This window comes from Fulmarus glacialis, unplaced genomic scaffold, assembly GCF_000690835.1.
Source record: "Fulmarus glacialis isolate BGI_N327 unplaced genomic scaffold, ASM69083v1 scaffold38339, whole genome shotgun sequence".
In the NCBI taxonomy this organism is placed as follows: domain Eukaryota; kingdom Metazoa; phylum Chordata; class Aves; order Procellariiformes; family Procellariidae; genus Fulmarus; species Fulmarus glacialis.
Window position 1 is genome coordinate 23,602 of NW_009235911.1, and position 27,392 is coordinate 50,993.

General features: G+C 40.2%; 1 protein-coding gene across 1 annotated transcript in view; it reads right to left on the reverse strand.

Moving 5' to 3' along the window:
• The window catches only part of LOC104082915 (ras-related protein Rab-3B-like), a 46,023-nt gene extending 19,444 nt beyond the window's left edge, over positions 1-26,579 (reverse strand). The window contains exon 1 of the mRNA XM_009586194.1: positions 26,352-26,579. Coding sequence (XP_009584489.1) covers positions 26,352-26,579 — 228 coding nt within the window. The remainder of the gene's footprint in view (positions 1-26,351) is intronic.
• Between the last annotated feature and the right edge of the window lie 813 nt (positions 26,580-27,392).

Genomic DNA, 27,392 nt, shown 5'->3' on the forward strand with positions numbered 1-27,392 from the left:
TGTTCCCTGTAAGTCAATGGCTCCCTTCAGGTGAGGCACTGCACTTTTCTTCTTAAAGTATTTTTGTAAAATAAGCTGATGGACAAGGAGGAAAAGTTAGCATAGGTTGACCTCATCCACCTTTAAAACATTTCTGGTGGTTGGGAAGCCCCAGCTCTTTAACATCACTTAGCAACTCCACACCATTTAAGACAAAAAATGAATCACTGAAAATGCAACGGGGTGCATTTGCTTAGCAGAATGTAATTTCCAAACTGGAATCAGGCCAAGGTGCTGTGATTAACACTCCTGCTCATGACCTACTAAGATGTTAAAAAAATTATTTCCATTTTCCCAGGTGCCTCGAGATTGTAGTGAAGATCAGCAGCAGTTGCCCTTCCTGATCTGTCAAACGGTAAGGAGGACTGAAATAGGGCTGCTTGCTCATGAACATTATCTGCTCTTCTCATCTCTTTGTAGGTTGAGTTTCTCCGTTAGAGTATTTAAAAGACAGTGGCTGCAGAATAGAGAAATCACATGAAGAGGTACACACAAAGATTAAGTTCATTGTGCACATTTCTTAAATCTTATAGAATTGAAAAGTCTTATTATTCATGACTTAGAATTAGGATGAAGATCAGTCCGATATTTTTTGATTCTTCCTGATCCAGTTACCTTGATAGAAAAATAAAGAAATGGCAGTAATAAAAATATGTAGCATCCACACCATATGCCTACTTCCAACTTCCACTTCTCTAGCTGCAAATAAACAGCAAAGTTCAAGAGGTATGATGCATTTGAAAGCCCGTCCACTGTGGGCAAGTGATAAAACCATCACTGCTATGATAAAAAAATATTTAAGAAAATTTTAAGAGGCTGTGATCCTAGAATAAGAAGCATTTTAGGCACTGAATGTATTGTTATATAAGAATACTTTGCCAGTTTTGCGAGACATTTTTAGTTGTCCCACATATATCCTTTAATTCTATTACTCAACCACTGTAAGAACAGCTGTACAATGCACAGATGTCTGAGCAATGTTAGCCACTCTAACCATTATTAATTAGCTAGGGTTGTTGAGAAGCAGATAAATTAATCACAACCAGAGTACTTCAGAAGCAGCACTACACTACTGTGAATGAGCAAGCATGGACGTCCTAAATGGTCCTGTGGATAGATGTGCTACAGTCCAGCTACCGCTGCGTGGGTCTTAACAGCAGTCTGCTAACGTATACAGATGTACAGCAGAAAAAAAAATCTCAATACATTATGAATCAACTGCCAAAAGAACAAATGCAAAATCTGTGAGGAGGAAGTTGAATTATCTGTGGTACAAATCTGTCTGAATTCAGTAGCCTGGTTCTTTGATCTGGAAAGGAACAAGGACAGGTGAAGGGAATTAGCATCATAGTGCTATCGGCCTCCCTCCCCCTCAAACGCACGCAAGCAAAACAGAGCAAATCCCAGCTCCGAGAGCAGCAGAACAAGACCCAGACTTCCTGGAGCCTATTTCTAGGTGATCAAATGTCATGGTAACCAGCAAGAGAGCCAGGCAGCTCAGGTCTGTGCGGAGCAGGCTCTGCACAAGGCTGGGCAGCAGCCGCCCAGCTCTGGTCCCCCGGCAGCATCGTGGTGGTACCCAGCCCTGACCACGGCTGCACAACTCTGGGCAAGACCTTCAGTTAACTCATTTATAAAGCAAATATTTATGTCTGAATGCGTTTATGAAGTTCAATGACTTTGTGTCTGGAAGAGCTGTTAGTACCCCTAATTGTAAGAAAACTTAGTACTCTGCTACGAGCATCACTCCTAGGGCTTGTTCTTATCAAGGGAAGATTTCAGCTTATTTAGTAGTGAATTAGGGCTAAATCTGAGCCTCATACTTCACAAGAACCCCCTAAAGATATTATGTCAAGGGGGAAAATTCTAAGACAAAGCGCTCAGAAATTCTGGGAAGGTGTTTATGGTATTTCTAAGATTAAATACCAAATCAAATTACAACAATGAGGCAAGAACACGTGCTTTGAAGGGCAGCAGCAAGACAAAAAGAAAATAACCAAACATAATTTATGAACCACACGCCAATAAAAACCCCCAAATATTCTTTTAAGGTCTTTAAAACCCTAATGTGCAATTTTTCAAGATTTGGTGGAAATTAAGAGTTGATCAGGCAATCTCCAATTTATTATGTCCTAAATTATGAAAAAAGCCCCACTGCTGAATTCAGGTAAGCATTAAACAAAAATATAAAAACATTTAAGGTTCTAGCACTCAAGAAGGTAGAATGAAAGCTTAAAGACAACAAAACCCAAGAAAAATCTGAAGCTCATAAATCAGAAGGTAAATAAAAAGGAAAAGAAAAAGGTAAGTATCTTACTTCAGTAGAGTTTAAAATACATTTTCCAAATGCTGGAATTAGCAATAACATAGATTCCTCTATCTTATAAGTTTATATTTGACAGAAATGTGCACATACTTTGAAAAGCAATGCAATAAATAAATCTGATATAGTTCTTCATTGGTGACACGAAGGGGTTTTTGTTTAAATTCACAAAAATGTAAAAAACCAATCAAATGGAATTTGAAACTTTGCAAGTAAACCCACATCTCTGCTGAGAATAGAAAGGAAGACTTTCAGCTAAAGGACAGCTGTTTTGGAGTAGTCGTAAGCATCTTAAAATAGAGGATTAGAATTTAAGTTCTTTGTCAGCCACAACAGTACATGCATGATGATGCTCAGTAATAGCACAAGACAAAGAAAATAATCTGCTACCATTTACCGTAATATTTTCTATTATAACCACACAATCCAGATGTTAAACTAGAAATTTCATCGTATAGCAGCTGCAGATGGCTCTACCGCAGCAGCAGTTCAGTGAGCAGCTGCGAGGTCCCTTTGGGGCTGTCATGTGGTTACAGTGCCTATGGGTTTCGTGGTGTGAGGTCTGTTTACACGCTATTTTAAGTTCACCCACCTTTGTGGGGATGCCATCTCCTCCTTTCCATTTGGAAAAAGGGTCATGAGCAAATACTTCTTGACATACATGTGAGATGTTTTGCTGTTTGGTATTTTTACTGTGTACTAATCACTTCACCACCGCAACACCTCCCGGCTATGTCTAGGCCATGTACTGCTTCCTAGCCTTTGGCCAGTGGATACACTATGTGCCTGAGTAGCTCAAATCTTACTGATGAAAAGCACATCTTCATATTTACCTTTTTAGAAAGACAGAGGAAAACACAGCAGATTTCCCAGCTGAAGAAAACGTGCTGTTGGCATCATAAAAAAGGAAGGACATACGACTAATTTCTCTGACATTCAAGCAAACTTCTAACCCAGTTCCAATCCTCGCCCAGCCTGTTCCTACCTATCAGGAACTGCTTCTCCCTGCTCTAAGATCAAGTGGGGCTACAATCAGATTTTCCCTACCACCATTACCTATTTGAGATATCCCAATTACTTCCTTCATCAGCTGTTTAGAAAACTGACTTTTAGCAGCTCTTCTTGGCAGGAATCACTTTGCATTTCTTCTAAATTAAAGATACTGCACCTAAGCTCATTTTAGGAGCAAACCAAGCCAAAATCCATCCCTCTAGTCCTTTTTTCAAGGACAAATGGTTTTGCCAAGGAACCCAGCAAACAGAGGAAAAGAAGCCCTATTTAAAGAGGGGGGGGCGGGGGGGAAGCCACAAAGAAAAAAAATCTTTGAAGACCTGGCTCATTGAAAGAGGCCCCAGGAAGCCAGAATACATTTCAAACAGATTTAGCAGACTACAGCTGGGTCAATCACAGCATCTTCTGCAGCAGGTCCACAACTCTGATACTAATGAGAGTATCATGTCAGCACTTCAGATGATCAAGATTTCAGTGAGAAATCCTGGCCCAAATTGAGATTGGACAGATGCTGCTGGGCCCACTTTACATTGCCTTTGAGTATAATCAGCTGGAAAATGAGCATTAATGGATGTTCGCACCAGTGTGAATCTTGTACAGTTGAAGTCAACCAATATAAGGAAAGAATATTGACAAGAAAAATACTGGTGGAGAACTCTATCATATTTCTAATGATTTATTAAGCAATGTGAGGCATAAAAGCAACAAACCATTTCAAACCCAACTTACTGCTAGGCTAATATGCATATGTACACAAGTTATAAGAGTCCAAGAATTATCATCCTAGCAGAAGAAATGTTAGCTACACAGAAGGTTTGCTACAGCAATGTTGTTTGCACTTTTTACAGGATTTGAGCAAGCTTCTACTGAAGACAACAGAATTACTTTTATCGGGGGCAGATCTATGAGGCAGAGAAGACTGTGCTACAGGGACTGCTGTGCTACAGGGACTGCCCGTGTCCCACATGGTGCACTTACCTGCTCTTCTATGTTGCTGCATGCCTCCAGGTTCTCTGTCCCCAGCCATTCACACCAGTGGGACCTCAGTCAGGCTCTCAAACACAGCCTACTATCTGTACTTACCAGGACCACTCAGTTCAGCCCAGATTTGGGGAGATGCTATTTGGCAATTGAACTTTGATATAAAATAAGCCCCAAAGAATTGTAAGGTCCTGCCTCCATCCAAGGGACCTCAGTGAAGAATCCTGCATATGCAGAGGTCCTGAGTTCTCTCCCATGAGACTAAGTTTCCAGATAAGAGGAAAAGAAGATACAGCATTTTCCATGTGATCTGTTTCTCAAAACACAGACCTCAGCCCAAGGAAAGAGGGCTGTAAAAAGAGCTATTAATAACTCCAGACTGTCTTATTTAAAGCGAATGAAAACCCTATGTGCAACAGGGACAGCATGAGATCATATTTGTACAGAACACGAAATGCATGTGATGCTTTACAGATCAACAAAAATATGGGGGCATCATTCTTCATTATAGTCTATCAATTTTACATTAATATAGCTTCATAAAATAGAGAAGCTGCACAGCATCACCCCAAGCAAGCAAAGGTCTATCAACAAATCTGTAATTGAAGCAATCATAGTATCAGGCACAATAGAAGCACAAATTCATGCATAAGCATTATGCTGCTTCCTAAATCACCCAGACTGTCCGCCAGCAGAAAATTGACAACAGACTCTCTGGACCACCGGCTCAGTTCAGCAAAGGGCAATTCCACACTCCATTACCATTGCAGTTTTAGAAACAATTCTCAGCTTAGGAATAAATTTGTCCTGTTACATTGGGGGAAACACATGCTAAAATATTTATCAAATGAAACCAGCTTCCTTAGTGAGAACTAACCTCTGGGCAGATTGAGTTTCTCTGCTTTCATGTCTAGCTACGTGATTTGTCTGCAGAAGGTGCAACAAGTTGATGTTTTGAGGAATACAAGTTATTTACTATGACAGAGACAAAGAGAAGGCTCTTAGGACTTGTTCTTGGTCCCACTCCAGTCCAAATCACTCCCCTTGACTGAAAGGATGCAAAAGCAAACTTTGGAGCAAAGCATAAGGTATAAGTGAGCAGAATTAGATCGGCCAATGAGCTAAAGGCATTTTAACACTAAAGGGACATGACTTCAGCAACAGCATAACTGCTTCAAAACATTATGAAACTATATTTAAATGAACTGCACTTTCTGCCTGCCGCTCTTTTGCCTTACTCCGACATCAAAGAATTATAACTCGACCCAATTTTGGAGGCTTTAGAGCAGCAGGGGAAGCTTTGGTCTTGGCTGTCTGGACCTTACCCTAATGCTTTATACCAACATTCAGGCAGTGAGAGTCTCTGGCCTTTCTGCAGAATAGAACGATTTCTGGTCTTGCAGGAAAGAGTTTCTGTTTCACTGGTATACTCATACCACAATCACCACTCTCAGAAGAACAGAATCCAGAGAATAAAATGTATCCCCATTTAAAGCATTAATAAAATTAATACAAAGAACTGAAAGGAAAAAAAAAAGCTTCTCTCCTCACATGGCACCCAGGTCTTCTTTCTCCACCCAGTGTACCAAAAGGAAAATAATTTTCCTTGACCAAAGGTTTTCTTTTCATCTTCTGAGTATCAGTTGAAAAATTATGAAAGCCACAATAATATCCAGATCTCTTTGCTTAGATGTCTCCTTTTGCTAGTTCTTCATATGAAGCCTGAAGGGAAAGCAGAAGACTTCTTCCCTGTCCTACCAGCACTCACTGGATAATGACAAAGCACATGTGTGAGGGCAAGTGCATCCTGTCTTACAAACTGAGAGCTCCCATAAATCTCAGACACCCTTAGTCAGGCCTTTTCAGCAGAGCATGTGGTAGCACCAGAGCTCATCTCCTGCCAACACCTGTAGCTGAGAGAAGGGAATCCTAAGATAGAAACCTCAACAAAGAGTCTTTGCCACAGCTGAACAGTGCTTTGTGCCAGCCTTCCTGATGCTTAGTGACTAAAAATTTCCTAGATAATAGTTATCCTCATCAAGTGGGGCATAAATAAATACGCTGCAAAGTTTCATCCACAGTATGTACTCTTCCTGGAGTCAAACAGTCAGACAATAACTATTAGATGATAAAGAATATACACTCAGTTCTAATCTCAAAGTGTCCTTCCACATCACTAATGATATCATATCAAATCAGCCCTGCATTCATTAGGACAGTTATATCAACAGACGGCAAATGTTACATAAAATCTCTTAGATAAGAACAGGCAACATTCTGGTACATGTTTACTTCCTTTTAATTAATGAACAGACTAGTTGCAGTCTATCTTGTGAAATGAGATGTAAACATAAATGACCTCCACATATGCCTTATCTTTCAAAACAGCTTATTGATGAGAGCTGCTGGAACAACCTCTCATCCACGCTTGTTCAGTCCTACATCCATTGCTCTGCCACTTCGAAAATAGAACAGGCTGCATTTTTGTGCAGAAAGGAGAAAAACAGCAGGTACTAAAGGTGCATTTGGCACACACAGAGGTTCATCTCTGTGCCCATGAAAGAAAATGGAAGGGATCATACTAGAAATACACTGGGACTTATCCAGAGGGAATGGGATCTGCTGCAGAGACTGTACTACTGGGAAGGAGACACCTTGTGACACGTTGTGGTGAAGAAAAAAGGGACAAACTGAAACGAGCCAAAAGAACAGCAGGGCTGTTCTTATTAAAAGAGGGAGGAGGGCTGGCTTATTAAAAACCATTGGAAGGATGAGCTGTGGATGAGCTAAGTAATAACGATCATCCCAGCGAAGGCAAATCAAGCAGTTTCCTTGGGCAGGGGACAGGCTTCTTCAGCTGTGCCAGAGATCAGCAGGGTCCAGATCTTCAGGCAGTCTCTCCTTTGAGCTTGAATGACACTCTGCTTCTGCAATTCCCAAGGAACATTAGAAACTAAAGATGATAAAGTGATATTATCCTTGTCATAGTCAACAAGGCGAAAGAACTGCTGTTGATCTCACTGGGTCTAGGACATGTGCCCATTTCACTACTTACATTTTCAATGGAGGGGGAAAACTCTTCAATCAGTTATTTTATTTGGTAATCAGAGACCTCTGCTTCTGCTGGTGATTTTTTTTGGTTGTTGGGGTTTTTGTCTGCTTGTTTGATTTTTCAGTCTTTGTGTAGAGTTCCTTCTGTCAATTCCAGGGGTTTGGCCAAACTCAGCACCCACAGAGTTGCGGAGAAATCTCGTAAAGCTTAAGACATTCAAAGTTGAAGATGCATTTTGTTCATGCTCTGTTTGCATCCAAGAGATTCAGGTCAGGATTTGATGCCTTGTGACATATGCTTGTAGCATGCAGCAGCACCCTCTTGGAGCTTTTCCATTTTGTCAGCTTGTGACAGTCTGAACATTGAATAATTTCATAGCACAGTAATGCAGATCAGTGCAGACTGCACTGAGAATTATAACCACACTCTGGAGATGCAGAGTTGTCACCACCTCTACGTCCACATGGTTACTGTAAAGCCATTTCTCAGACATCATTTGCAGATTTCAAGAGCAAATGATGGAAATACAATTAATGAAATCACCTAATGAAAACAGAAACTCAATTACTGTTGTGTCTCAATTAGACTGTGCTTAGGTCAGAATTCTCAGGCTAATAGGATTGTTAAAACAAAGAAAATGAACAAGTGAAGGAAAAAAAATCAACCAGGCGCAGTAACAAAAATGCTCCTTTGTTTTACTGAAGGTATCGCAAAGCTTCAGTAGCAGTATATAACATCAGAGAGTTTTCAAACACACCATTATAATAAAAGAGAAAACAAGAAATTCAAAAGGAGCGTGCTATATTAACTTGATATTGCCATGGTAAACAGTTTCACAATCTTGTAAGAAAGATTAAAAAGATCACAAGTTACCATGGTACCATTGTTCCTTCCAGCTTCATGTTTTCAACACAAAATTGAATACTTTAAAGGCAACACGGAGCCGTACTTTCTCCACTGCAAACTCATTCATCCTTTTCTGTGGGAAGCTGCAATAACCAGCACAGAATTTTTTTCAAAATTTCTTTGTTCACAGGAGTCACCAGCTTGTTATTCGTAATTCATTATAGTTTCCACAATCTGAAAGTGAAATAATTTCTGGACGCAGTTTTCCAAGGCAACTTCAGACAAAGCATCTGAACCAGATTTTGCTCTCGGTGTGCTGCTATAGAAGCTGGAGTTTTCTGGGTTTGTCTGATCTCAGCTGAGATTAGCACCTGACCTACCGTTTATTCATTTGCTCAACAGTGACAAAAAGCTGCCAGTTACAAAGCGTGCTCCTGTCACTCTAGATGGACAGCGCTAGAGGGGCAGCTCGGAAAACGAGAAGAGAAAGCATGTCATACAGTATTAAAGCAAGGGAGACAAAGGCACATCACCAGCACCTTTTAGGAGTCCTGCTGAGTCTTTGCGAGACCTTTTACTAGCAAGTGTTTTCCTCCCAACTATACAATCGCCTTCCTGCCTCCATTGATTACTTCTGGCCACTTCTAGTGCCCAAGACCTACTTGCCCTAGACCAAACCGTCCTTGCAGAAAAGACCTGAATTTGGGGCATGTGAGAGACAGATATCTATAGACACAAGTAAGACAAAGCCACAACCAGGACTACTTTGTGTACTTCCTAAAGTAAAACAGGAATTCAGTTTCAAGGAATGAAGAGTTGATATATAAAAGAAAAAAAGAAAAAGAAAAGAAACACCAGCCTGGAGGTAGCTATTAATTTATATTGAAATACAGATTGGTTTTGCTATGGAGAAACATTAGGTTTCCTAGATTTGCATTAAGAACATACTTCATTTATCATTACTGCCTGTCTGCTTACCTGCCTGAATGAATAGAGGTGTTAACTGACAAGCTATACTTTCCAAATATCATATACAAACTGCCTCATGGACATATCAAGCCTTTCATCAGCTACATCCAGGAGAAGATGCCACCCTGCTGCTTGACAGGAGCAGATTAAATATCAGCAAACCTCTTCCTGATCTTAGCAACCATGCTCATGTCACATGAATGACTTCTGCAAAGCATACAGCGAAAGCAGAAAAGTCAGGTTGCGTCGTTCTGTGTCCAAGGAGAACACAACACTTAGCTACGGAGCAACACTTCATACGTCAGTGGGACTTTTTCCTTCACAGGTATGCTCTCTCTTCCTCTCAACACATCACATTGCCTAAAGGCGAGAGAACTCCAGAGTTTTTTTTCCAACGCTAGAGTTTTTTTCAACGCCAGAGTTGTTTTTTTTTCTTCAACACCAGAGGTTTTTTTTCCACGCCAGAGTTTTTTTTTTTTCAACGCCAGAGTCCCCAGAGCAACCTCACTGGCACTATTGCCAGCTGTGCTGCCAGCAGTGCAACAAGCACTGTGCTCTCCTTGGAGCTGCCCTGGGAGAAAGCAATTGCAGCTCTGCCATCTGTGAGCACTCGCCAGCTTCCCTTACCTGCGAGTTTCTTCTCCACAGGGGATTGTTTTCTGCCCAAGTACAAAGCTTGACCCCACCAAGGGACTTGGGGGGAAAAAGAAGCAGAGCTCCCCTCCTCCTGCTCTGGCTCACCCTCCTCCTGCTCTGGCTCAATACAGGAGGCTCTTGTCTGCTTAAATAAATGTTATTTGTATGGCTCACCTTGGTAGCGCAGGCAGTGTTATTACTCAAGTGCTGTATCAAAAACATCGCGCAGAAATAGCTGTAAAACATCCCACTCTCTTTCGTCTCCTCCTGCAGCAACTGTGTCTATAGTGATTATTTGCATAAGTCATTCAGATCAGTTGCTATCAGTGATTATACAGTGGATTATCACTTAATGTTCTTATATAAATAAGGTTTTTACCTCCTTGACGAAGTGGGTATTTTTGGCTAGGTGGAAAACACTGTAGGGCCTAGACATCAGCCAAGTCTCCCATAAGGAGAGCAGCTGACTTGCTATGACACAACTTAATTTACTGGCCATTTGGAAAGATTTTTATTTCAATACCATATTCATACAGGTAAGAACAATGGCGCTGGTTGTTCTAACTTGTATATTTACAGTGGAGCACGTTTACTAAGCTTTTGCAGGATCACAGCATAGGTACATTGATGTGACTTTTTGGGACCACAGGAGGAATAGCTACATCAAGGAAAGAGTTACCACTTTTAGTTACTTTACAAAGAACAGCACTTCATACCTTGGCTGATTTATACCCATGCAATACAACAAGAAGGCTTCCTACCTATAACTGAATGCTCACAAGACAGTTTTTAGCCCCAGGTTTGAGATGTTGCATCCAACAATCTGCTTTCTCTTAAAATTCTCCACTACAATATTACGCTTTTTCTCCCTAAGCTACATGCACACAAAAAACTAAAATGAACAGGCTCCAGTAAATTAAAAGCTAAAGGACCAATTTCAAAAGACATTGGTCTGAACTGGGTGCCTAGACCATTAGTGGGAGTTCAGTATTGCATTTGAACAACCTTCTTCTGAAACTTTTTAGATACAAGAGGTTATTTTGGCACTTTCTCCAGGCAATGCAACCTCTTGACACACATGCAGAAGTTCTGCTGAAAAATGGCACTGGGTTACCCCCTTCCACCACAAAGTGTGGCAGCTAAAGGCTGCTACTATCCAGCAGCTGGAGGTTTTCACACACCTCAGCATGGCGGTGCAAAGCTGTGAGCCCCCAAACTCCGCACTACTGCCAGGTTAGCAGGTTTTTGGTTTGTTGTTGTTTTTGTTGGGGTTTTTTTTGTTTGTTTGGTTCGGGGTTTTTATAACTACCAGTATTACCAATTTCCTGAGGCAAAGAAATTTATCTATCCTAGCAAGATATATTCAATGTCTTAATTTGTACTGACAAAAGAATGTGTTGTCAAGCTGCTATCAGAATAATGTGTCTCCTCCTGTTCATCAAGGAGTAACCACTGAGAAAAATTTCAAAATATAGTCCAACACATTTTTACTGTACTTTTCATGCATGTCATACAAATATTACGTATCAGCTAGAAATTGAAGCAGTCTTTTAGACATGGTGGATTGTTTCTCATCAGCATATCCTCATGTCAGTAATCAAAATCAATCAACTTAAAACAAATTAATTCTCCATGTGTTCAGTTAAAATGTATAGCATATGCTGGCTGAAACATATATCAAAGCAAGACTGTGCTTCTGTAGAAAGCTTCTTTCTGCAGCTACATCTAACAGCAACATTGGGTCAATTTCCATTAAAATACTAAAAAAATCTTTGTATAACTATTTTCAACCAGCCTTGTTTAGCTCCAAAGGATCAGTTAACTGACTTGCTGAAGTTGGTCATTAGTGACCCATCACAATACGCACTGTCTCTGTTGGGTCCAATCAGGGGTTAAAGACAAGAGTTTACCCTCTGATCAAAAAGGACCTCTGAGAAATCACAATTCACAAGGCGTGTCTGGAGTCTCAGCTTCAGTAGCATTTGCAAGATTTATATGATTGTATTTAGAGTCATCAATTACTCTACCTAGTTAAACATCTGGCTGCTGTCAAGTTTTCAAGCTACGCCGAGCTGGAATGCACCTGCTTACAATACCAACCACTTCTTAACATCATTTGTATTACAAGAATGATTAGGACCCTTCATCGTGAAGCCACTGCAGAAAGATAACTCAGACTGGCTGAGCAGCACCTCCTCCAGCCACTGTTGGAGGTGCATCTGGCCAGGAGGATCAGCAGTGAGCACTCACAGCCACGGGGCTGCAGGAACCACCACCGCAATGTGCACTGCAGTTGCGTCCTCCCTATTAGACCGAATACCTTGCATTTACGGAAGACACTGGGCACACAGCTCTTTGCAGATCCGCATTTGTTTTTTATCCCACAATTTAGCTGCAGAATCAATATCAAGTGTAAGATTACATACCACCACTGTGCTCACGCATCCTGAGGGACTTGGTGAGAGCCGAACCACCCTATAGTCCACTCAGTCCTCAGCGTTTCCACTCAAATTGCTAAAAAAAACAGCTGTAGTGGACTGTCTGAAGCTGGCTGGAAGTGGACATATAGCCTGTTTTTACATTAAATCCATTTCAGTTATTTTAATGGCCCTGTTCTAACTTGATTTCAAACAGCGGAAACCTTTGCTTGCCTTTCCACGCTCCTTACTAGAAGCCTCAATTTGTATTCGATGAGACGACTTGTTTTCCTCTCAACCGATCACTGTCATATGCCTAACTAAATGTGTCAAGCAAACAGTATTATAAGAGATTCATAAATGCTAAACCTCTAAGAGCCTTAGGAATGAGAAACATAATCGAGTGTCACTGCCGGAGGCAGAAGAGTTGTTTAGGAATTCTGATAAGCACCAATTCAGCAGATATTCATTTTTATGCTAGTTAACCAGAAACAGGCAGCTTCAGAAAACAGAAATGCTTCCCTGCCTCTGTGCTCATTCACCACGGGGTAGAGAAATCACCGTGCGATCTCAGATCAGCCATTGAAGTGTTTCAGCATCTGGTCCTGAACAGTACAAGCTTCTGACCCAAACAGCGATTAGAAATAGATGTTTCTGGAACAGATACAAAATTGCAGTGATGTACAATTATGTAAAACTTTACCGACAGGGGAAACATCTTCCTAACTTAGAAGCCAATCACCAATAAAACCAGTGGCAGTCCTTTTCAATACTGTTTCATGTATAACTGAAATACTGAAATCTCCTCCTCCTCCCTTGCCTGTACAGCCAAACATGCAGATTCAGACAAATTCCACAGACTTTTTATGACATGATGCTCCCAATTTAAAAATTTTTCTTAACCCTATAGGTGTAATTTAAAGGACCTCACCCCTCACAGGTCCCTCCCTCACTGGCAAAACTGTGACTACAAGATGCTCCCTGATTATTCTTGGTTGTAAGCCTTAGAAAGCCACTGTCATCACATAGATCAGACAAGTTATCTCATATCCCACTGGCTGATAATTTTGCAGTCAAATTACCTATCATCACTGCCTGCCTCTTCCTTTCAATGGTAACCAAGGAGTTATGGCAGAAGGAGGACTGTAAATTGATGGGGTTTGGTCCCCCTCCCAGAAGGAGCCTGCAGCTGCAGACTGAGCTCCGGGACAGGCTCACCCTGGTGTCCCCTGCAGCTGGCAGCGGCACCAGCTCCTGGGGTTGCTCTTCTTTGGTATTTCTATTCACAGAACACTGTGCACAGGCTTCAACAGCCAGAACCTCTTCCCTTGCACTGTTCTCAGCTTCCAAGCAAAAGTACATTTTGCACTGAGTAGCCAGCTAGACAGTCCTCTTCATTACTTTCCTGTTGAGCTCCTACTCCCTACTTGCGGGTAAATCCAGCCTATATTTAATCTCTAAATCTGAAGCAATATTTCTTGTTTATTTTCATACTGGCCTTGACTGCAATATTTCATGCACAGGTACATGCTATGCCACTAATCTGTAAACTGACTTCCCATAGAAATCTGTCGAAAGGTCTTCATCAGAAGAGCATCAGAAAGGTACCTGAGCACAGCACAGATAACCTGATGAAGGCATTCACTTTGCTGTCCTGATCTAGTTAACCAGCAATCACATTACCTCACTCCTTCAATACCTCTGGGCTCACTTCAATTCACTTTGATCTCTCTGAACTTGACACTGCTCCTGAAAGATGCTCTTCAAAACAGAGTTTGATTTTACAAAGGGCTGAACATCTTCAACTCCTATTTCACCAGTGGAAACATACCTTCGGTCAAAACACATCTAGACTCAGAGTGCTCACTGCAGCACTATTAATTAACAATTAGACACAGGCTTCCAGTGAACTGTCTGAATGGAGGTAGGATAAAGTAGTCAACACGTATATCAGCTATCTGTCAACTTTGAACTGCCATATTTGTTAAAGCCAAAACAGGCATACACGTAAAAGCATCCTGCACTGATAAGCTAATAGCAAAGGACTTCCTTGTGGTTTCCAGAAGGAAAACATCCCTTTCCTTTAGTCACTTTTTGCACTCTTCTCACTACACCTACAGGAAGTTTCAATAGCACCATCAAGTCAATACAGATACACAATCTGCACGCGTTTAACTTCAAAAACAGTATTACTAACTGCTTTCTAAAAGGTAAATGTTTCATGTTATCAAAATAATTCTTAAGACATATTGACTTTCATGACTCCTTGCTACTTTCAAAATTCAGTTCTCTCCCACAGACAATCAAGAAAAATCTCTAAATAGTCTTCTGTTCATTAAAAAAAACCCATACTTTGCAATGCTACTTTGAAGGAGGAATTCTGCAAAAGCAGAGCTGGAAAACTGAATTGTATTACAAGTTGAAAAAGCAGAAAGCATGCTACCATTCATTTTAGTCACTTCCAAGCAATTTCGTTTGAATCTGCTGAAGGCAAATTTCAGTGTAAAGTATGAAAGCTCAAGATCATCTAGTTACTAAGATGAATGCCTGTTAAATCTTCAGTTAGGACTATTGCCTTCATTTATAAAAACACAATTTCCGCTCCAACAACAGAATTACCATAACTGCCCTTACAGTCTTGTTCACAGGATCCATCAGCTGTATCTTCTTTCTTATTTCAATCTAAGATTGACGTCAGCAGCATTCACAACCTTTTGAGAACTCATTCTCCAGTTTCTACTTAATTTGATGTCTCAAAACATTTATATGACTCACAAAATTTGCTGTTTGAAGCTTCAAGGCACAAAGATGGAAAGAAATCCAAAGGGAAAAAAAGATTGCGTTTAATATAGTAAAATAATAGTAAAGAAAAAGAGCCAGAGAAAATATAGTCAGGTGCTATCTTTGGCAAGGGTTGTGCGGTAAAAGAAGTGCAATTTTCTCTTTCATTACTCAGTGAAGCAAAGAAACACAATTTTCTGTTCCATTCATTACTCATAGTGAATGGGGAGGTCAGTCATAAAAGTGATGTTAAATGTGTACGATTTTGCAGCAATCTGCAGGAGTTGAGCGATACTTTGGGACCACCAATGCAAAGAATCAAAGCATCAAGCCTCTCAACAGAGAGCACTTCTTTACACAGAACACACATATCTGACTCTGGGAGAAAGCTCCCCTGGAGCTCTTTCCTGCTGGAAACAGCTCCCAGTTGCAAGTGTGAATTCAAAGTGCAATCTGTACTGTGCAGAAGTGCAAAACTTGAGAAGAGCTCATTTCTGAGGAGTAAGAAGTAGGATGTAGTCACTGATGCAAATACAGATTTCATTCCTGCAAACCCCTGTCCCTTCCTCTGCAGATACACAGGCACTGTACATCCTCTGGATGAAGGGAAGACCATGCAGATGGGGAGATGCGTTCCTGATTGCACCTCACAGGGAGACAATCTACTGCAGTGCTTCCACTGTAGAAGTGGAAGCACTAGAGACCAGGTCGTGGTCTCTAGTTCCAAACCTGGGTCTGTGCAAGTCCATCTCTGGTAAAAAACAAACTATCCCTCCTTTGCTGAAAAGAGAACACCAGTCATACAAATCCCCCAAGCCTTGACACACTGTCAAATTAACACTGTTATTGTTATTAATCAAGAATTTAATAGATGAGATCTTAAAATTAACATGTCTTGGGAATCTTTTAATTTAAAAAAATGGAGATCTAATGAGTCGTGACTGAAAAAAGTCACTCAGCATCTGCCTTTGAGAGACTATTTTGAACAAATACTTTATTGAGCAGACAGATTTTAGCAGAACACACATGAGTCACCTGTGGCATGAGGGCAATCAAATCTTTATCAATTTTTTTTATATCCATAAAATAAGTAGACAAATTAGAAGTGAAAAATCTCCTGCTTCTCATACTTCCTAGCAACAGTCCCAGAGTAGTTAGTAAATATGATAGCCTGGATTTATTCTCACTTTCCTTCACGAAAAATTTATTACAAAAAGAAATCAATGCTACAATGCTTCTCAGACATGTAGACTATATTTAAAAAAAAAAAAAAAAAAAAAAGAGGGCCACATTGCATGGATTCTGACATTATAATCAACAAAACAAATACCACCTCTTCTCTGCCCTTGTATTAGGTGATAAAAAATGGTTGTGGTTTTGTTGTTTTAGGTCTGGGTTTTTTTAATTGTCAAACTGACTGCACTGACTCTCTTGCAGTTGTAGGATAACATAATATTATATGTTTAGAGGGCACATTATCAGACAGGATAAATGGCTGCCATTCCAGAAACTTTAAAACTCTGAAGATCCCAGCTGGAGTAAAAGGGATGCATAGGTTTGATACTTTCAGTACCAGAGCGAATAAACACCTTGTATGCAGTTACTGGAAAACAAAGCTATTCATTTCCTTCTGTTTAAGCACTTTGATTTTGTAAACGGTATGGCAGGTGACTACCTTGCCATCACTTAGCAACATCAGGTTTTGACACGCAACTGGAGCTACTGTGCTTCCCAGTCCCCCAGCCGCATGAAGAGGATTTCCACAGCCCGTGCTGCAGATGGCGGAACTGCCACATGACTTCAAGCCAATGATGCAGTGATGCAAAGATGCTGTTGTGACTAAGTTACAGCCAGATTCTGCAAGCACCACTGACTCGGGTGAAATTTCCCATTAAAACAGTAAGTATCTGGAAGACCAAGGCCATTTCCACATTTAGGTGAAAGACTATTCAAATCACAGTTTTGCCACTGACAATGGTGTGGATGATTTTTGTTGAATTTGTTCCATTTAGATTTCTTGCAGTCTCTTGATAGAATAATAAGTAGCTCCTATGCATATTTAAATCAGAATTTTAGCAGGAAATCTGAAATAATTTCAAACATGTCCAAGATTTCAAAATGACAGCCGCAGCTTTGACATGCTACTGTGGAGTGGGGCATATGCAACTCAGAACAGTAACAAGTACATCACGGGGGCAGAACTTTATGCAGGTTCTTCCCTTGGAAGTTCACTTCTCCCTAAATAAATCATTAACGAGCACAAGTGAAAGGAAGGGATTAATTTTACACTTCCAAACCCCAAAGATTCAGGGGGTACTAAGCAGTTCTCACAAATTCACCTCATTTAATATCTTTGCAGTAGTGACTTTTCCTGCATGCTTTTTTCAAGACGAAGGGCATTAAAAAAAATCCATTTTAGCTAGGATATGGAGCCTTAAACAGGTATGGATTTTCAGCTGTCACATAATTATAGCACAACAGTTGGAATGAGCATCAGTATAGAAACACTGTTCTTCGGGAGCCCTGAGTTCCTATAATCAGCCAACCCATTCAAGTCCCTTCTGTGCTTTACACCATGTCTCGCACTTAGGAAGACAGGGGGAAAGGAGGTTTGGTGAGGAAGGGTGTATAAAAACAGGCTGAAGAGCTTTGCCAAATGCATACCTTCCTCATCTCAGGAAGCGCTAAGCCCAGACACCAACCACCTCGCAGGAAGGCTGGAATCCACATGGTGTTCGTGCAGACTGACACTTCAGTGACAGCAAGTTCCATCCCTGCAGAACGCAGCCCTCCTGGGCTTGCCGCTCAGGGCCACTCCTTGCTGCTTGCAAGCCACTGCTTGCTTCGGTGTTGCTTTCCACTGTAATTAACGTAATCGTTAAAGGCACTGGGTTTTTTTTGTTTTTCATTTCATGGTCCTGCTTTGACTCTGCTCTGGTTTTGTGCCAGTTTTCACTCCACTCACTTGCTGGCTTTAAGGCATGTCAGCTCTGCGCAGTGGAGTCATCTGCAGAGGCCCTCACTTACCAGACAGAGCTAGCTCCAGAAGTGGAGATGGCACAGCTGTGTCAGCACAAAGCTGTGCTTAAACTAAATCAGGCTTGCGGCAAGCCCCCTGCCATGCTGCACTAAGCACAACCTTCTTGCTTTCAGGCAATGTCTCTCTCCACAGTGCTGAGCAGCTGGATGCACCAGGCCGGGTTACTGCAGCATTAAACCCTACACGTGACGTAAGCCTGTCCTGCAGATCCTCCAACTTTGCACCAATGTAAGAGATTAGAATCATATCTAAAGACCGACCTTATTTTTCTGGTAACTGTTAGCACTGTCTCTTTGGGATTGGAGATAGCAGAAAAAAACCCACTGTAAAACCAAATGTTCAATGGCATTTCAACTTCGATACTTTAAATTGTCACTTAAGTTTCTCTCTGTAACAGCTGCACACAGACAGAACTTGCTCTCTAGCAATCATAAACCAGTTTCCACAGTCCTGCAAGCAGCGATTTCTGAAATAGCACAACATTCCCAACAGTGTGTGACACGAGCCTTCAGCCTTGGGCACCTTAGAAATAACATGGGAATAAACCAGACACGTAGCAGGACTGAAACGAGCACTTTGTGTTTGTCCCATTAGGAACTGGAACAAACCCCGCCATGCTGCGTTGCAGCAAAGTGGCAGTTTGCAGTAGTTAGGGTAAGAGAAAGGAAGTTTAATCACCCCTTCCGACCCCTAACTAGCTCTTTTCTTGTTTCCCAATCCTCTGTTGCCTTCCATTTAGTCTGCTATACCTCTACAAAGGGAGCAGAGAGCAGGTATAAAAGAATTCCAGCCAAAGAAGTTTGTATTTTACAGCAACACTGAACAAACAAAAGTGTTTACACCTGATGATAGTGGAGACAACTCCAGAGAGGGTTGATTCTGTCCACCACGTTGTCAAGACGTTACGTGACTACACACCCCAAATCACACTTAGCCTCAGTTAACCTCTGTGGGGCTGTCACCATTGTCATAGCTGAAGGTGATAACTACAACAGAAGTAAGTTACAGTGTCTCTTTAGAAACTGCAAAACTGCACACACATATACACACGAACATGGTGAAGTCTGATTTTCTTCACGGTTTTGGCAGTTCTACAAACCAGCAAGGGCTGAGAGAGGGTAAGAGAAGCATAAATGTTGAGGTCCATCATTCCACTCTTACGCAAGAGAGACACGGAAAATGCATTCCTTAATTAGCCTTGCTTGGCTGTAAATTTCCAGTGTTGTCATTCCATACAATCAATTGATGCACCAGGATGCTATCTTATAGGCAGAATATTTCTTCTCTAAAAAGGAAACAAGTAAATGACTTCCTCTCTTTTCCCCAGCTCTCCTTGTTCACTCTTGCGCACAACTCTATTATTTCAAATTCTGTTATGACAGTACTCTGCGAGAACTATCCTTACAGTTAATGCAAAAGTGTTTACAAAGGTGCTATCTGATTTCACCATGAGCAAGCCAGGGTACATAACACAGAGACAAGAGAAAACTATAGGAAAAGTGTTTTAACCTTACAGAAATGTGTGCAGCATGAGGCTAAAATGCACAGCAAGGAAGCAATTTAGCATTTGGTGGCAATTCCAATGGGGATGCATTTTTCAGCCTTTCAATAATGTAGGATAGTTTTAGAGTTAAAAAAAAATCCAAAACATTTGATGGGATTACTTCTCTTTCTTCCCTCTTAAGGGAAGGAAAAAAAAAAAAAAAAAGAGAGAGAGAGACCTGCAGATCGCTTGGTAAAGGACTTTCCATGGACTTATCAAAGCTGACTCACACCAGTCCACCACCATTTGGCACTTGGAGCACTCGCTTCCTTTCAGAACTGGGAAGGGCTCAGTGCCCGCTGGCAGTCACGGATCGGGATGCAGTTACCATGGCACTCAAACGCTCAGTGACTTCAGAACTGCCACAGCGTTATCACCGATGTAGGGACCAAAGGACGGGAAGCAGCAGGTGGATCTTTGACTAAGCACATGCAAAAGCAAAAGCAGCATTAGGGTAAATATCCTGCCTAGTAAACATCCTATGCACAGATCCCCTGTGTGTTCTCTTTTATTTTATCACACAAGGCTACAAGGACAACCGGAAAATGTTTTGAGGCACATCAGTCTAAGACCTTATGTAAAATGATTACTGGAAAGTACCAAAATATCTGTTCTGAATTTCTGCTGTAAAAAGCATTAAATGCAAAAGGTCAGGAGGTCAGTAACCCATTTGTCTTTCCAAAGCTTAAATGCCTCACTACATCAGCTTGAAGAACTTCCCTTGAAGTTTTCCAAGTACAGCTTTTCCCCTATTGGGCAACTAGTTAACGTTGGCCCATTTGTTCTAGAAAAGGACCAAACCTTTGAAGTATCAGCAGCTCTTAACTAACACAAATGCACTCAACCCTGCTCCTGGATACAGTCTGGTACCTCTGAACACAATATTGTAACTTTTTTCATTTTACTGTAATGCACCAAACGAGGGCAAATGCTCCATATACCTAACTCTGCAAAGATGTAACATGAAAAGAGATACTACACCTTGCAGTGAGAATAAATCTGATATTGTAAGCAGGAATAACTCCAGCGGTAACAGAGCTTAGACTGAAGTTGAATTTGGCCTTCACTGTAATGCAGAGTTATAATGAGATAACAATGGATTGAGGTGATTAACTATAAACAGAAATAAACCTTCCATGTCAACTGTTTAGCTGCAAATACAGAAATGCCCTGCTCAGCAAGCTTAGGCTGTTAAATAAATTCAATAGTGAGTGGGATAACTAACCACCCAGGTTTTTATTTTTAAGTTTTTACTTCTGTCCCTTGTATCACTCTTGCAACTCTAATCTTAAAGACCATTCAGAGTGGCATGAGCACCAAGTTCTTCCCAAAGCAGGAGTATTATTACTTGAGATATAACCAAGACCTTGGAATTGAATTACAGACACTGTTATTGTATCTCTTCTGCAGTCAAATATTCTGCATTGCGTTTTAGCATCAGAAGTAGTGCTTTATGTCCACTCACCCCCAGCTAATTTTCATTCCTGGGACGCAGTAAGTCCTCCATGCTGCAAATAAGATGTAATCCTTGACTCTCTTACAAGGACCAAATTGTTCTTTTCACTGTCATAACTTTGTCCATTTTAGTTCTTTGTCTAAACAACAAATCAGAGGATTTCACAACAGCTGTGAATCTGAGCAGAATCAGGCCCAATATAGCTTTACAGATATCCATCACTATTGCATCTATATATTAAATTACAGAACTCTCATTATCTCTCTTTAGAAACAAGTTTTATGCAAGCATTCAAGTTTAAAGTCAGTGCTTATAAGGAACTTTGAAAAAAACATGATGGGAATGGGATGCCAGGGGAATAGATGATTCTCTCATCTGAAATGCATAATTAGCTTCTGGTTAAGTGTGCAATTAACATTAAAATTTACAATCAAGTATGACAGTGTTCTAATTTTACCTCCTTTAAATGAAAAAATGAACTTAGTTACCAGTGTTATTTCTTTGAATCCCTTCCCTATGAGGCGAGCTGCACAGTAACATCCTGTCATCCAGGCAACAACTGATACAAAAAGCTTTCAAAAACACTCCATATCTGCCTTCTGGACAGCTACGCAGCTTGGGTTTTATTTTGGTTTACACTTTTTTTGTTTTGTAATGGTAACTGCCACTCAGCATAATTAGCAGTTGTCATATTTCTGTTTGTAAAGATCATTCCCACAAAAACAGAGTGATGTTGCTTTGCACCCTCTTCCCAGCTGTGCCTGAAAGCTGTAATGTGTTTCAGACATCCACTACAGCTAATCTCAGACCCCTACAGGTTTCAGCAGTTAAGCCATGGAAACATTTTTGTAATGGGAAAGAAAAAGCTATACTCGTCCTAGCAGTTTAAATCTGATAAGCAGCGCCTTAAAAGAAAAATCATACTGCAGTCTAAATATGCTGTCTCCATCCGAACATCACATCCTTTTTGCCTTTTAACCTGAAGTTAAATTTAACCTCTATCTGCCTTTAAAAAGTTGAAAGTAGTTTCAACTGTAACACCAGCTGCCAAAGCCTGTATTTAATCACGTTTATTATTAATCAAATATATGTTTATAGTATGTGCAACAAAAAATGAGGCTCCACTGTGCAGGGTGCTGTACAAAAGTATAATGAAAGTGTAATGAAATTCCTCACACAAAGCACACATTTTGTGGTGTGCAAAGTGTTGTGGCGTGCAAGCGTTTTGGCCTAAACACTGCCAATGATTTTCCATCAGTAAATTTGTGTTACTATCCAAAGACCTCATGGAATTAACGTAGACTGGGCCAGTGTGAAGGACCAGAGTTTGCCCCTCAGCAGTTAACCTCAATGCTATGTTGCTCAAGAGTTCTGCCATTGTTACTACTTACCACCATTATTACTTACCATCAAGAGACACACAAACGCACAGAAGGAGGAAAAAAAGAAATCTCGTATTGCTCGCACGTAACACCAAAATCACTTTTATTCATTCGCCCTGCTTCCATCTGGATCTGGACAAAGTGGCCTTCTCTAGCTGCTAGGCAACCTGAAAGCTGCATTGAGTATTAACTGTATGCATTTGCTAAGAATATAATAATGTTACCTTTGAGATTTATTTATAATAAAAAACATATCTCGCTGAAAATATAATAGCTTTCCTTCAGTAATCAGTAATTAGCAACTCTGGGACTACAAAACTGTTGGTCAAGAAAGAAATAATCCACATGTACACCCTACATGCAGAGAGATGATATAAATCGGCTCCCTACAAATATATAGTAAGGGAGATGCTTTATATGAAAGTATTATTACAAATGGCAGTGGCATGAAAAAAAAAAATCTAATACAAGAATTACATTTATGTAGAGGTCAGAATATCTACATAATATATTAATATATTTACATAAGTAATATTTTAAATTAGAAATGTTACCAAACCTCATCCAACTACAAAATGAGCTTTCTCAGTAAAGGTCATTTATTAAATTTACAGAAGACCACCATTCCTAAACAAGACAAAAAAGACTTGAAATTAAAACAGAGTCAACTGATCTTGGAGTTCTTTAACAAAGAAAAAAAAAACCACAAAACATTACTTCACATAACCTCTCTCCAGACCATTTTACTGTTTTTTTCTCTAGCAGGAGAGCTATCATTCTACCTTAAAAACACCATGAATGCTTGTCCCACTCCTCTCAAACTCAAGAGATATTCCTTTCAAGTCTTTTCAAAGCAGATAATTTCCCAGACTGCTAGTTCACTAGTATAACTGATAGGAATCTTATTAAAACATCAATTTGGGTAATTGAGGTGTTAATATCAATAAAGCAAGAGGGCCCCTAATGACATCAAAATTGAACAGAGCAGCGCTCTTTTTTGCTCATCACACCTGACAGCTTGTCAAATCCTGATTCACAAAATACGGACTTCCTCAAATTCAGCACAAACACAAAAGCTAGATCTCTAGCTTAAAAACGCTCATCAAATTCTACTGGAGATTTTAACCACGAGATAGGCCAGAAAGACATTTACTGACACGGCGACACACTGTTAGTCTTTATATGCAGCTGCTTGGCACTTGAAGCGGCGTGAATTTTTCTTAGCTTTAAGAAAACCCAAGGAGCTGTTTGTAGTTGGGGTCTTACACCCAAATATTCTGCTCTTCTGTTCAACACAGGCAACAGTCAGTGTAGAAAGTCCCAATAATCGCTGATGCAACTTCCCTCCCGCCTTGAGATTTGTAGGACACAAACCAAGGTTATTTGTGCACAGCCCTTGAGCACCTCCAGTCTCCACAGCTGCATACACTCAAGAGCTCCACAAGCACCCATGAACTGAAAGAGACCTGGCTCCACAGAGCAGAGAACATTAGAGGTTCCCAGAAGTGCTCCTCTCTGGATTTTATAAAGACATTTGAAGTGGTTAATTTAAACACTTGTACCTTCTCCTTCTTCGCCTAGTTTCACATTAGTTTCACATTAAACCTGGTTCAGGTAAGACTTAACACCAAGCTTAGGGGGAGCATAATTAAAAAGAAAAGTCAACATAACTGGAAAGTTGTAAGTAAAAGCCAAGTGTTGAATGGAGCCGCGGGATCCCACACTCACAGAAACTCACTAGCAGCTGTAAATCATTAAAAGAAGTAATTGGAAGACAGGTTGGTAAGAAAACTCTTCCTTCTTACACATAGTTTTGGTATGCTAATGGCCCCCACTACTACTACATGCACCCTGAAGAATATATTGAAATTACAAGTTTAGTCTCAGGACAGGCAGGAGGTAAACAAGTTCAAATACCGTAGTTTTTAGAGAGGTACACACTTAATGTTTTTGTTAAGGTCCTTAAATCATGACTCACATCAGGTATCCATGCAAGGAGCACAGAAAGAGAGAAGAACAGAACATGGGTCACTCTGGAACTGTCACACACTTACATGAACCTTTTATTGAAAAAAATTTTAAATCAACAATTTTGTTGGTAACTCCAATATTACAGGTCCTATAGATAGGACCTACTGAGGAATCCACCTGACATCTCTTTTAATAAGAAATTTAAGGTTATTAAAGCCTTTTCCCCCCCCAAAGCCTTCAAACAGATTTAATTAAGATTATTGCTTAATTAATTTTTATCCCAGTATTTTTGCAAAAAACCCAAATATTTCATGGTGCTTTTTGTCTTGCTTTTACACAACTTATTAGGGAATTTCATGTTCCAAGATTAAGAAAGACAAACTGGATGGAAATCATCTTTAATTGCTTATGGGGCCTGAAGTACAATCATTCTTATTACCTAAACCCTAAATTAAATCAAATAGTTTCATGTCAGGTTCTCTACATTAGTTTCAATGCCAGAATTCTGCAACATGAAAAGGATCTTTTATTAAATAATTTGTGGTACCCTTCACCCAGCAACACAGAAATAAAATGAATCATATTGTTGCAGTTAAAAAAAAAAAACAAACCAACAAAAGTTCCTCATTTTAGATTCTCACCAATTTATTGTGACTATTCAAGATAGTCACAATAAATAAAAAACCCAATATGATTACTATAATATTACATTTAAATGCAATAACTACAGGTTAATTATAGATCAAGTGTCTATAGATCAATTAGAAGACTATGCTCTTACCTGGGGCAGGATTTGGGTAGAAATGCTATACAGTTTCAGGTCATCTTCAAGTCTGAACTTTAAGCTTAACTTGTGGGAGAAACCACTAAGTAGGCAGCTACTTTGAGTTAGTAAGAGTACTCCTTTGAAATTGTTTTAAGAGAATATTAGCCTTGTATCTTCTATTTGAGACCTTCTCCTTTCATGCAAAACAGAAAAGAACCACCTTGCGAACTAGAATTCCAGCTGGAGCCCTGTGGTTCTTTAAAACACAGCAATCTGAGCCTAGGTTTTTTAAACACCCTGAGTAATTCACTGGGACACGGAGGGTTTAAGCACCAACAGGATAAACTGCATTTGCACCGTAGAGTTTAAGCCATTTGCCAGCAAGTAAAATAAAAGAAAACACTTGCTTTCCATAAAAAGGAACATCATGAGCTACTGACAATTGCTTGGCCTTGGTCTGCCACTCTGCAGCTCAGGAACTCTTTTTTTTTTTTTTTTTTTTTTAACCTAGGTTAGGATGCTGTAATTCAAAAAGGACGAAAACGTCCGATGACTGGGTGTTTGAGCAGAGGGAGCCTCCAGTTTACCTGCACAAGTTCTCTTCCCATTTGATTTACCAAGAAGTCGTGTCAGCAGAGATGGTTTGAAGCATACCTCTCTCTTCCCCCTGAGGAATCCTGGATGGATGAAGTGAGCTGGCTTGGCGCTGCTGAGCAGGTACATGAGTTGCAGGACGATACAAGTATCTTATTTGGAGAACATAAGCTGATAGTAGAAGCTACGTGTAGAGTTCACTCACTGAGTGCTCACTGAATTTCTTCACCTACTACTGCTCACTCAAAAAGCGCTACTAAAGGGCTCCAGATCTGCTTCGGGTTTGTTGCAGTTTAATAGTACACTGACTCCTGAGAACATAGAGCAGCTGCTTAAGACCATATCAGGAGTCCCACCAGTTGAGCGAGACAGCAATACGAAGAGAACTTACTCAGCTATACTGCTGGGATACAAACGATACAGCCACACAAAACGTATGAACAATGAAAGACTGTATTAATCTACTTCCAAACAAGCTATTTTTTTTACCATCATATCTTTGCTGCGATTAATATAAAGCATTTTTGAAAATGCTGGCACTTACCCAAATCTGCAGTTTCACCCGCTTGTCATTCCTATAAACTGTTTTCACTTTGAAGTCAATTCCTACTGTACTAACAAAGGCTGGTGTGAAAGTGTCGTCGGCGTATCTGAAGAGGAAGGATGTTTTACCCACGCTGCTGTTGCCAATGATCAGGAGTTTGAACATGTAATCAAAATTTTGATCTGAAGTATCTTTCTGCTTGTATCTGGCATCTGTTACTGAAGCCATCTAAGAAAACGACAAACATTGAAAAAGAACAGATTTAAGAGCAGTTCAGCATTTGTTTTCCTTAACTGTGTACCATATGTTTAGTTTATCTCTCTTCTTTCTAATATCATAACCACTATATCTGCTAAATAAAGAGAAACACACCTTGAAATCTTCTTTTAAATCCTGGCTTTAAATTTCTATTATCCACTTGTACTGGTAAGATTTCCAAACCCAAGAAATACACCTGTTGCACCGCTTTGTGTTTAAAAGAATAACAGATGGCTATTCAGATTGTTCAAATACTAGTGGGGAAACAGCATTCTTTACTCCTGTGGCAGGGTTCTACTTCTGTTTCTCCAATAAACTGGAGTACTGCAACCATAATCTAAAATCTTTGACAGTGCATCCAACTATGCAATTCATTAAGCAGCCTTCAAGGCAGGTAAACCTAAATAATTCCTTTTATGACTACTAGGGAAAATCTGCATATTTCTAGCACATGCACATTTACAGAAGAAAAAGAAAAAAAGGCCATGGGAGAAGATGAAACACCAGGAATTTCAGCTGAAAACTTTTAATCCATCCAAAACCTATTACCCTCAAGTCTGCAATTAAAATAAACAGCACCTGCATAAAACATGAGGCCTCACTGGGGCTCCAGGCAGCATTTGGAACAGATAAATTATCACTTTTTATTATGGGGACATGAGAGTTGGGGACATTAGTGGGGTGGGGAGGGGGGAAGATGCAGCCTCAGAGATCCCTCCTTCTCTTGTGACCCTGAACTGGATTCAGAAACCAAAAAACAACTGCAGAATCTGAAATATCAAG